General features: G+C 39.3%; 1 protein-coding gene across 1 annotated transcript; it reads left to right on the forward strand.

Moving 5' to 3' along the window:
• The first annotated feature begins 7006 nt into the window (after positions 1-7006).
• Positions 7007-10800, forward strand: LOC120541793 (fish-egg lectin-like). The gene is made up of 4 exons (XM_039773725.1): positions 7007-7087; positions 8477-8704; positions 9466-9811; positions 10269-10800. The coding sequence occupies exons 1-4, from the start codon at positions 7039-7041 to the stop codon at positions 10405-10407; spliced, it is 762 nt and encodes a 253-aa protein (XP_039629659.1). The 5' UTR covers positions 7007-7038; the 3' UTR covers positions 10408-10800.
• The last annotated feature ends 1943 nt before the right edge of the window (positions 10801-12743 follow it).

The following is a 12743-nucleotide window of genomic DNA, read 5'->3' on the forward strand; positions in this document are numbered from 1 at the left end:
TAACCTCCTTGGACTTCGTGTTATACTGTATAACCTAACATTCTGTTTGCCTTCTTAATGGCTTCTGAACACTGTCAGGAAGTCGATAGCTTAGAGTCCACTATGACTTCTAAATCCTTCTCATAAGGTGTTCTCTCAATTTTCCGACCACCCATTGTGTATTCAAACCTAACATTATTACTTCCTAAGTGTAATACTTTACATTTACTGATGTTAAATTACATCTGCCACAAATCTGCCCAAGCCTGTATGCTATCCAAGTTCTTCTGTAATGATATAACGGATTCCAAATTATTTGGTAATCCACCTATCTTGGTATCATCTGCAAACTTAATCAGCTTGTTACTTATATTCCTACCTATATCATTTCTATATATTAAAAATAGCAGCGGCCCTAGCACTGACCCCTGTGGGACACAACTCTTAACATCGACCAGTTCTGATGAGGTTCCTCGCACCATCACTCTCTGCTTCCTGTGTCTGAGCCAATTTTACACCCATCTAAAAACATCACCCTGAACTCCCAGTTGTTTCAGTTTGATGCTCAACCTCTCATGTGACACCTTATCAAATGCTTTCTGAAAGTCAAGATAAATAATATCATAAGCTCCACTTTGATCGTATCCTTTTGTTGCCTCCTCATAGAATTCCAGCATGTTAGTAAAACATGACCTCCCTCTTCTGAACCCATGCTGACTGTTCAGAATAACTCCTGTCCTTGCCATGTGTTGCTCAATCTTATTCTTAATAATTCCTTCCATTAATCTTCCTTTGATTCATGTTAAGCTTACTGGCCTATAGTTGCCCTGTCACCCTTTTTATATAACAGGATGATATTTGGCATTTTCCAGTCCTTCAGAATCTCTCTAGTGTGCAGTGACTTCCTAAAAATATGTATCAAGGGTTTATACAGTGGTGTGAAAAACTATTTGCTCCCTTCCTGATTTCTTATTCTTTTGCATGTTTGTCACACAAAATGTTTCTGATCATCAAACACATTTAACCATTAGTCAAATATAACACAAGTAAACACAAAATGCAGTTTTTAATTGATGGTTTTTATTATTTAGGGAGAAAAAAAATCCAAACCTACATGGCCCTGTGTGAAAAGTAATTGCCCCTTGTTAAAAATAACCTAACTGTGGTGTATCACACCTGAGTTCAATTTCCGTAGCCACCCCCAGGCCTGATTACTGCCACACCTGTTTCAATCAAGAAATCACTTAAATAGGAGCTGCCTGACACAGAGAAGTAGACCAAAAGCACCTCAAAAACTAGACATCATGCCAAGATCCGAAGAAATTCAGGAACAAATGAGAACAGAAGTAATTGAGATCTATCAGTCTGGTAAAGGTTATAAAGCCATTTCTAAAGCTTTGGGACTCCAGCGAACCACAGTGAGAGCCATTATCCACAAATGGCAAAAACATGGAACAGTGGTGAACCTTCCCAGGAGTGGCTGGCCGACCAAAATTACCCCAGGAGCGCAGAGATGACTCATCCGAGAGGTCACAAAAGACCCCAGGAAAACGTCTAAAGAACTGTAGGCCTCACTTGCCTCAATTAAGGTCAGTGTTCACGACTCCACCATAAGAAAGAGACTGGGCAAAAACGGCCTGCATGGCAGATTTCCAAGACGCAAACCACTGTTAAGCAAAAGAACATTAGGGCTCGTCTCAATTTTGCTAAGAAACATCTCAATGATTGCCAAGACTTTTGGGAAAATACCTTGTGGACTGATGAGACAAAAGTTGAACTTTTGGAAGGCAAATGTCCCGTTACATCTGGCGAAAAGGAACACAGCATTTCAGAAAAAGAACATCATACCAACAGTAAAATATGGTGGTGGTAGTGTGATGGTCTGGCGTTGTTTTTCTGCTTCAGGACCTGGAAGGCTTGCTGTGATAGATGGAACCATGAATTCTACTGTCTACCAAAAAATCCTGAAGGAGAATGTCCGGCCATCTGTTCGTCAACTCAAGCTGAAGTGATCTTGGGTGCTGCAACAGGACAATGACCCAAAACACACCAGCAAATCTACCTCTGAATGGCTGAAGAAAAACAAAATGAAGACTTTGGAGTGGCCTAGTCAAAGTCCTGACCTGAATCCAATTGAGATGCTATGGCATGACCTTAAAAAGGCGGTTCATGATAGAAAACCCTCAAATAAAGCTGAATTACAACAATTCTGCAAAGATGAGTGGGCCAAAATTCCTCCAGAGCGCTGTAAAAGACTCATTGCAAGTTATAGCAAACGCTTGATTGCAGTTATTGCTGCTAAGGGTGGCCCAACCAGTTATTAGGTTCAGGGGGCAATTACTTTTTCACACAGGGCCATGTAGGTTTGGATTTTTTCTCCCTAAATAATAAAAACCATCATTTAAAAACTGCATTTTGTGTTTACTTGTGTTATATTTGACTAATGGTTAAATGTATTTGATGATCAGAAACATTTTGTGTGACAAACATGCAAAAGAATAAGAAATCAGGAAGGGGGCAAATAGTTTTTCACACCACTGTATATGTACTCACTAGTCTCTTTAAGAACACGAGGATAAATATTATCTGATCCTGGTGATTTGTTTGATTTCATCCTATTTAATCTGAGCAGTACTTCTCCTTTTGCAATTTCCAAATCCCTTAGTACCTTCTTAGTGGTCCCGTTTACCTCTGGGAGGTTCTCCACTTGCTCACTTGTGAACACCTCAGAAAAATGTAAGTATAGGGCATCCGCTATTTCACTATCTATATATCTTTTAATTCCCCTTTACTACTTTCTGATGCACTTCACCTCATCCTTAACTTTTCTTTTCTTTTACTTCTAAAATACTGAAAGAATCTCTTAGGGTCTTCTTTTGCCTTATCTGCTATATTCCTCTCCAACTGTCTTTTAGCCTCCCTGATATCCTTCTTAATGGTTGCCCTCATGTTCTCATACGCTCTACGATTCACTTTGCACTCATTAGTCTTATATGCCTTATAAAACAGTTTTTTTCCTTTGCAACTTCTTTTTTAAATCTTTATTAATCAACTGTGGAGTTTTTTTTAAATTTCCTATGAATTCCAAATTTAGGTATGTACCTGTCCTGCATTACACGTAAAACATTTTTAAACCTGTTCCACTGCTCCTCGACTGTCTCTACACCTAAAAGCTTATCCCAGTGTATCCTACTTAGACTTTGTCGCATCTTCTCAAAATTTGCCCTATCAAAGTTCAACTTAACAATTTTAGTCTTTGCATCTGCACTCTTACAAAATACTGAGAATTATATTACATTATGGACACTTGACCCTAGTGGTTCAATCACTTCTACATCCTTAATTCTGTCTTGATTATTACAAAATGCTAAATCCAGACAAGATTCACCCTGTGTTGGTGCTTTAACATACTGTGTTAAAAAACAGTCACTGATTACTTCTAAACACTCTTGCTCTTGTGCTCCTCCATCTGCAAAGTTATATCAGTTAATGTCTGGATAATTAAAGTCCCCCATGACTATAATATCTCCCTGTAAACATGCCTTTTTAATATTACTAAAAAGATGTGTGTTGAAATTACTGTATGAATTGGGTGGTCTATAAGACCTCTTTCCCTAATATTTTCCAGATGAAGCCACATGGGGCTCATCATCCAACTGAAGAGGACTTGCATTTATATTCTGTTTGGCATAAATACTGTAGCAACTTTACCTCCTTTTCTGTTCTGTCTATCCTTCCTAAACAATGTGTATCCCTCTATATTACAGTGCATCCGGAAAGTATTCACAGCGCATCACTTTTTCCACATTTTGTTATGTTACAGCCTTATTCCAAAATGGATTAAATTCATTTTTTTCCTCAGAATTCTACACACCACACCCCATAATGACAACATGAAAAAAGTTTACTTGAGGTTTTTGCAAATTTATTAAAAATAAAAAAACTGAGAAATCACATGTACATAAGTATTCACAGCCTTTGCTCAATACTTTGTCAATGCACCCTTGGCAGCATTGACAGTCTCAAGTCTTTTTAAATATGATGCCACAAGCTTGGCACACCTATGCTTGGCCAGTTTCGTCCTCTCCTCTTTGCAGCACCTCTCAAGCAGGTTGGATGGGAAGCGTCGGTGCACAGCTATTTTAATATCTCTCCAGAGATGTTCAATCAGATTCAGGTCAGGGCTCTGGCTGGGCCACTCAAGAACATTCAAGAGTTGTCCTGAAGCCACTCCTTTGATATCTTGGCTGTGTGCTTAGGGTCGTTGTCCTGCTGAGAGATGAACCGTCGCCTCAGTCTGAGGTCAAGAGTGCTCTGGAGCAGGTTTTCATCCAGGATGTCTCTGTACATTGCTTCAGTCATCTTTCCCTTTATCCTGACTAGTCTCCCAGTTCCTGCTGCTGAAAACATCCCCACAGCATGATGCTGCCACCACCATGCTTCACTGTAGGGATGGTATTGGCCTGGTGATGAGCGGTGCCTGGTTTCCTCCAAACGTGACGCCTGGCATTCACACCAAAGAGTTCAATCTTTGTCTCATCAGACCAGAGAATTTTGTTTCTCATGGTCTGAGAGTCATTCAGGTGCCTTTTGGCAAACTCCAGCCGGGCTGCCATGTGCCTTTTACCAAGGAGTGGCTTCCGTCTGGCCACTCTACCATACAGGCCTGATTGGTGGATTGCTGAAGAGATGGTTGTCCTTCTGGAAGGTTTTCCTCTCTCCACAGAGGACCTTTGGAGCTCTGACAGAGTGACCATCGGGTTCTTGGTCACCTCCCTGACTAAGGCCCTTCTCCCCCAATTGCTCAGTTTAGATGGCCGGCCAGCTCTAGGAAGAGTCCTGGTGGTTTCGAACTTCTTCCACTTACGTATGATGGAGGCCACTGTGCTCATTGGGACCTTCAAAAAAGCAGACTTTTTCTGTAACCTTCCCCAGATTTGTGCCTCGAGACAGTCCTGTCTCGGAGGTCTACAGACAATTCCTTTGACTTCATGCTTGGTTTGTGCTCTGACATGAAATGTCAACTGTGGGACTTCTATAGACAGGTGTGTGCCTTTCCAAATAATGTCCAATCAACTAAATTTACCACAGGTGGACTCCAATTAAGCTGCAGAAACATCTCAAGGATGATCAGGGGAAACAGGATGCACCTGAGCTCAATTTTGAGCTTCATGGCAAAGGCTGTGAATACTTATGTACATGTGATTTCTCAGGTTTTTATTTTTAATACATTAGGAAAAACCTCAAGTAAGCTTTTTTTCACGTTCTCATTATGGGGTGTTGTGTGTAGAATTCTGAAGAAAAAAATGAATTTAATCCAATTTGGAATAAGGCTGTAACATAACAAAATGTGGAAAAAGTGATGCACTGTGAATACTTTCTGGATGCACTTTACATTCATCCCTATCTTTATTACTTAGCCAGGTTTCCTTTATTGCTATAATATCATAATCATGCTCTGCTCCATACAGCTCTAACTCATTTACCTTATTTTTGATACTTCTAGCATTAAGGCAAACTATTTTTTAATGTATTACTCCTTCTACATTTAAATGTTTGCTTAGAAATTATATTACTGTGCATTTTTATTTCTACACAATTGTTTGTACCTCCATGCATAGATCTAAACCTGGCCTGTCCGAAACTCCCTGCCCACCAATCCCTAGATTAAACAATCCTTGACTAGCCTACTCATATGCCTCCCCAATACATTGGAGCCCTTCAAGTTTCAGAAGTAACCCGTCATGGCAGAACAGGTCCCATCTGTTCCAAAAGGAGTCCCGATGCCCTAAAACATGCACCCTTCGACCTTGCACCAAGATTTGAGCCACGTGTTAAGCGTTCTAATCTCCTCAGTCTTACTTGGACTGGCGTGTGGCACAGGCAGAACTTCAGAGAAGACTACCTTGTCAGTTCTGTTCCTCAGCTTGGCAACTGACTCTTTGAATTTGAATGGCAAAACTGATAGACTACCCCTATGTTCCATCATGGACAATAACAACTGGATTCACCCCCACTCTGGCCAAGAGCCTATCCACCCTTCAACGGAGGTCCTCCACCTGTGCACCCAGAAGGCAACAAACCATTCGAGACTCTCCGTCTCTGGAGCATGCCTGAGCTTCAATGCCCCTAATGATTGAGTCCCAAACTATCACTACCTGTCTCCATTCTGAACTAGTGGACCGCTTAAACTTTTCAATGGCGTGCTCTTAAGTTTTTTTGTATGCAGAGATTACATATAATGAAGGATTGGTGAACAGTTAAGTAGTAAAAGCTCACAACAAAAAGTAAAAACTGAAACTGCAATATAATTATTAACCTTTGTAATGGTAATTCCAGTCCAAATCTGTAAACATAAAGCCAGAAATACTGAAAAAATGCTGGGGACTCTTAATGTCCTGTTTTGAGTGTGCCCTATGTTGGACTGGCACTCTTTCAAAATCATTTTCATTTTTCACCTGTTGCTGTTGGAATGAACTCTGGACTCTATTGCTCTGCATTGGATTGACCAGGTTAAGGTTGGCATAGTTTTTTTTCTAAACCTTTTCATTTCAATACAGGGTTGTGGAAACCAGGAACAAGTTGGAAGCCAACCCAAGACAGAGAGGTTGACAATCCAAGATGAACTTATTTGTTGTAATTTTATTGAAGGGAACACTAGTTATTGCTTTTAAGACTATCATAGATTACAAAAAGAAATTTACAATAAATGGAAATGGTCCATATTTTTCAGTTCAAATAATTGTATAATTTAAAGTGCTGACAAGCAAAATATTTGGTAAGCCTAGAATTACAATTTAGCAAACATTTCCCTGAGAACTGTGCCATTTCCCATCATTCCCATGATTAAATTTGGGTCACACAGAGAATTAATATTCTGGATAATACTTCAAAAATGAACACTTTGCCCTGGACTGCCACTCAATTAATCTTTCTTGTTTACCGTTCTCATGAAGCAGCATAGCTTGACGCCCTGCTATTTGTCAACTTTGGGAAGGTTTACGTATAAAAATGGGCCACTGGGACTCTGAGTTAATCACAAGGAAAAACAAAGCAAGAATGAAGAGTTTACTGATCCTCATTGCTTTCTTCATCAGCTCCAGCGTGGGTAAGTAATTTTCACTACTGGTGTTAAAGATATCGAGAAGCTATTCAAATGAAGTGAGTATGTTCCTTCTATGTCACCTTGTGTTTTCTTGTCACATCACAAAGAATTGAATATTACATTGACTGGCAACTCTAAACTCAATCAGTGTGGGTGTGTCCACAAAAGTGACTGTGGTCAACTGGTGACCTTTCCATAATGACATTTCTGCTGATACCTCAAAGAGAGTCTGAAGCTCCTTGCACCCCTAAATTCTGTGAAGGAGGTTTGATAGTGGATGAATATCTTAATTTTAATATTTTTTTGTCTTGGTAAAGTAATATATTACTCTACTTTCCCCCTTTGTATTATTAATATTTAGGCATTGTCAAAATGCCTCACATCTCACAGACTTACCTCTGTTTATAAGGTATTGTACCATATAATTTCTGCACACCTTCCTATCTAAATTTATAACCTCAGGCAATTAGGTGTAGTAAAAGACAAGCAGGAGTTAAGTCACACTTTAAATAATGTATTATTAATAATATTCATAAATAATAACAATATGCAAAGTACATTTGAATATTGGCAACCATACAACCTGATAAATGCTGATGTGTAGTTTCAGGCGGCACACAAACTTAAGTTAGTTACTTAAAATGTCTCTACTTAAGTCCTCATTTTGGTCAGCTTTCTTCAGAACAGGCTGTCTAGCTGTGCTCGTCATTGTGTTGTCCTTTTCAGTTCATGGCGTGAGATGCTCCTTTTTCAGTTGCTGAGAGAGAGAGAGGGGGGTAAAGCAAGCAAATTTATACATTTTCTGTCCAACCCCTACAGCCAATAAGGAGTCATGGTACTTAAAGGCTGCTGATACAAGACAGTTCCAAAAAGCCATACTTCAGACTAATGGGGCAGAGACGACCTTCATACCTGCCCCCAAAACCATTTGTTAAGGTAAAGCTTGCCAGCTCAGCAATCTGGCTTTCCCTTGACTGAGAGAGCCCTGCAGAGAATTACTTGCCAGACTTGTTTAAGACACTTCCCCCAACCCTGTCGTAAAATGCACTATCCTGACTTAGTCCCAGGGGTTAAACATGAATGCTTCTCACTAATATAATACTAATATTATATTGCTTTGCCTAAGTTACAAATAAAGACATGCAAAATATTTATTAACTTGTATGCAAAATTTCACACCACAACAGATACCTTTTGGATTAATCTTGGAAATGTAGCAATGGTGGGGCTGAGTAAGGAGAAAGTAAAAGCATAATGCATTTAAACAACATCTGTTAAGAAATAAAAATAAAACACAATGGCAAAACTACATAGAAAGCACATATCTCTGACATCTTGATTTGTACAAGTCTATGCCAACTTAATGTGGAATATATTGTATTTTATTTGTAGCTCTGAATTGCCAGCAGGTGCCTGGGAGTCTGAAACAGATTGATGCTGGTCTGGGTATGGTGGTTGGTGTAAACAACAATAACAACATCTACATTCGTTTTGGCGGCACCTGGGTGCAATTGCCAGGAGCTCTGAAGCATGTCACAGTTGGCCCGGCTGGGCTATGGGGAGTGAACAGTGCCAACCAAATCTACAAAATAGTGAATGGAAATTGGGTGCTTGTTCCAGGTAGGAATTTTTTTCTTGTCAGATTTAAGCACATAATTGACATAAGTGATGTAAAAACATTAGAGTGGAGACTGAGTATCTGAGGCAGTGTTTTTTTCTCACCACATTTAATCTTATAATTGATATGAGGGATGTGAAAAGATATGAAAATGATTGGAGACGAGATTGGGAATTCAAGGTTTTGTTCAAAAGGAAGATTACAATTCCTTCAAAGTCAGGAAGACAATGAAGTAATGGCAGTAAGTGGTTGCTATCCACTTATAGGTGCAATATTTCATAACTTAATGTAACCAATATTACACAACTTAAAATGTGTTGCATTTCAAAATGATCAGGAAAACTAAATGAAGTACCTACAACAACCAGCAAATATGACGCTAGAATTAGTACAAATCCTTCTACAAATGTGAATCCCCAGCACTGGGACCATCCAGTAATGAACAACAGTATTCATTCCAAATAGTGGATATCTATGCAATTACTTGAAAACTGCAAATTAGATATTTCCACGGTCCCCGTTTATTTACATTTGTAGTCCAAGTTTCCTCCTACAGTTGAAATCTAAATTGGTGTTGATCCTATGATTGTGCATCAAGATTAGGTTTATCTTTCTCTTTTCTATAAGCAAGAAACAAGTGTTTCGGCATTCAAGATTTGAACATTCAAATGCAGACTGTGATGGCAGATCTTTGCTTATATTTGCTATGCTTAGGTCACAAAACCTATTTGAAATGTATTAATGTTTTCCTCATTAACTGCAGGTTTGCTTAAGCAGATTGATGCAGGAGGTGATCAGTTTGTTGCTGGTGCCAACATGAATAATAATGTCTACTGCATGGGGAGGAATGGTGCCATGGGAATTACAAGCAATCAATCACCTGCTCCATGGGAACTACTGCCAGGAGCCCTCAAGTACTACTCTTGTGGCCCCATTAGCTGCTGGGGTGTCAATTCTGCCAACAGGATTTATATAATGAAAGGAGTGACACCTACTATTTGCACTGGCACTGGACAGTGGCAGCCTATCCAAGGCATCTTGACAATGATTGAAGTGAGTGTTGATGGCAGTGTATATGGGGTGAATCCTCAAGGAAATGTGTACCGCAGGTAAGTCTTCTTCTGCTCACTGTTCTTCAACCAGGCTGAAAATCAATATTATCGTTCTTTTTGAAGCTTTCAAAACCTTGCTGTGTTAGAAGGTTGAGTGAATCCTTCTGTACTTGTGCTGTAAGAATAGGGCACGTGTCTCCGAAATGAGTTTTGTTATATTATTAGTGTGCATACTGTTTATCAGACATTCCTTTTAGTATTTAAATGTATATAACCAGTTATATTTCTGTTAACCAATATGTGTATTGCTTTGGTTTTCCATGTACTATGAGCATTTGGCAAGGGGCACAGGCTTTTTAGGAAAATACAATCCTTTCTATTTTCTGTAAAGAGCAATTAAATCTATCTTCCATAAAAAGGTGCTACTTGCCCTGTAGAATAATGAATAACTGACAGTCCTCTAGAGTTTTAGATCTGCAAGCCAAACCGAATCACCTCTGTGCTCTTTTCTTAGGGATGGAATAACTGACATCAATCCTGCAGGAACTGGCTGGACTCAGATGGTGATAAGTGGAGTATGCCAGCATGTGAGCTACGACCTTGGGCAGTTATGGGTCATCAAGAATGGTGGTAGCATCTGGACCTGTAGCTGAGACCTTTAAAATGATCATTTGTCTTAAATCACATCTAGAAATACTTCTTCTGAAAAACTGCTCTGTAATCATTGACTAGATTTTTGGCGACCCATTCTGTGTCTTAGTAGATATACTATAATCATTTCTCTCTCACTGATCTTTCGGAACTTCAACACTGACAATTCTAGGCTGCTCAACTTTTCAACACCTGATTACTGTACAATGATGAGGTCCCATTAGTCCAGATAATCTGCGGTCTCAATAACTCTGTAGATCTGCACAGTGACCAGCATTACAGTAAATCAAAATGACTCTAAATTTCAAGAACTGTCTTTTTCTCTGTGTATTTCCCTTGGGCATAAACCCATTCATAGTGTACCTTAGTAAAATAAAGCATATGATTTAAAAGCATACTTATCAATTTATTGTATTTCATTTTAACATTATGCTCTTTACAGTTACAGTGATTCTCAAACATAAAACAGAGCAAATATTATCAGTAACCCCAGAAAAACTGAAATAAAACATAAAGCAACTATTTGGCTGTTCTAGTTATTGTAAAGGAGACACTGAAGGTGAAGGTGAAAATGAAAAGTGGAGACACATGCAGTGTTAATGGAACTTCAAACTGAAACGTCTAGCAGATCTAAGCCAGCTAGACAGTTTACAAAAGACTATGAAAAAACTCTAAAACAATGCTTTAGATTGTGATGGACTGTCCTTGTTTGGGAAATTCAAACATCTTCAAACACCTCCATGAAATAAATATTATTTAAAAGCAAATGTGTATCATATTATCAAATTATTGCATTTTGTTTTTACATTCTGCTCTTCACAGACATAAGGCAGTGCAGATATTATCAGTAACCACAGAAAAACTGTAATCTAATATATAAAGCAGAGTCGATGTGTGTATGTATGTTTGTTTGTCTGCCATACAAATCTGCACCGGGTGTCCGATCAGCACCAAACTGGGGATGGGGCTCCTTTGTGACCAGGAGAAGGTAATGGGATATGTTTGGTTTGGAAAAATGTTTGTGGTAGACCGTGAGGCACCTTTTCACTGACACAACGTTCGGTGCAGGTCCCCGTACTTATCATCGACAAGATGGCTGCACATTGCAAGAGACGCTCACTGCAGCGCCATCTAGCGGCAGCTTTGGTCTCTGTGCATCGCTCTTTACCTATGTTTCTTTAAATTGCTAAGGGATGGCAGAAGTGTCCAAATATGAGAAAGTTGACTGCTTTGATTGGGTGAAGAGGAACTGCCATATGGATGTAAAACGTGAATGACCCAGAAAGCATGACACACCCGCATTTCCGCACGTCACACTCCCATATGCACTGATAGTGCTGTATTTCATTCTCCAACGTCCATTATATGCAAGGACGTTTGAACAGGGACTCGCCTTAAAAACACACCATCCTTCCCCCACCATATTCCCCAAATGCAGCACCGATTGAATGTCACTTCTCTCTGTAGTTACCATCGCCAACGTCTGTTAGATGGCATCACGGTTCAACACAGACGCTCCTTACTAACAGAGCACCCATCCCCACCATTTTTCCCAGTACGGTTTCAGTGCTACTCTTTCTCACCAGCTTTCTGTATTTGTGGTGCTATTTGCTCGCTTTCCCTCTGACAGTATGATTTCAGTGTTGCTCTTTCTGACTGACTGGTGTTATTTATTCACTTTCTGACGTATTGTAAATAACGTAAATTCATCTCACTGTAGTCTTATTCCGTATGTAATACTATATAATACATTATAATTGTCCTGCTTTCGCTAATATACCCATGCCACCGAAAAAAAAAAACGTAGAATTGGAAGGTCCACTTCAGATGCCACAAGAAAGTTTATTTCAAGGGCGTCTGAAACGCTACAGCACACAGAATCCAGAGTGGAGGAACTTACAATAAAATGTCAATCAGAAAAATGTTTGTTCTAATTCTATGTTCTGTTTCTTTCATTTGGGAAATTCACCGGTTATAGATTCTTACTCCTGCTATAAAACATAAAGCAGCAATTTGGCAGCTCTGGTAATTGTAAAGGAGACACTGAAGGTGAAGCTGAAAACATAAGGAGAAAATGAAAGTCTGGACACATGCAATGTTGAGGAAACCTCAGACTGAAAGTCTGACAGATCTAAGCCATCTAGACCGTTTCCAATGGACTATGAGAAAATACTAAAGGAATTCTCTAGATTGTGATGGACTGCATTTCTTTGGACAATTCAAACATCAGTTTCAATTGTCAATCTGCTGTGCTTAATGGTAATTCTGTTCATTACTCAATTACCTCATTCTAACCTTGGAAAATTAAGCTGCTGGTTTCTGTAAAATGAGGCAGAAC

This window comes from Polypterus senegalus, chromosome 12 (genome assembly GCF_016835505.1).
Source record: "Polypterus senegalus isolate Bchr_013 chromosome 12, ASM1683550v1, whole genome shotgun sequence".
In the NCBI taxonomy this organism is placed as follows: Eukaryota; Metazoa; Chordata; class Cladistia; order Polypteriformes; family Polypteridae; genus Polypterus; species Polypterus senegalus.

Excerpts from the sequence above, each read along its gene's own strand:
- LOC120541793 (XM_039773725.1), top strand. The coding sequence starts at position 7,039 with ATGAAGAGTTTACTGATCCTCATTGCTTTCTTCATCAGCTCCAGCGTG. Across the intron at positions 8,705-9,465 it reads AAATTGGGTGCTTGTTCCAG|GTTTGCTTAAGCAGATTGAT; the intron begins GTAGGAATTTTT and ends CATTAACTGCAG. Across the intron at positions 9,812-10,268 it reads CAAGGAAATGTGTACCGCAG|GGATGGAATAACTGACATCA; the intron begins GTAAGTCTTCTT and ends CTCTTTTCTTAG.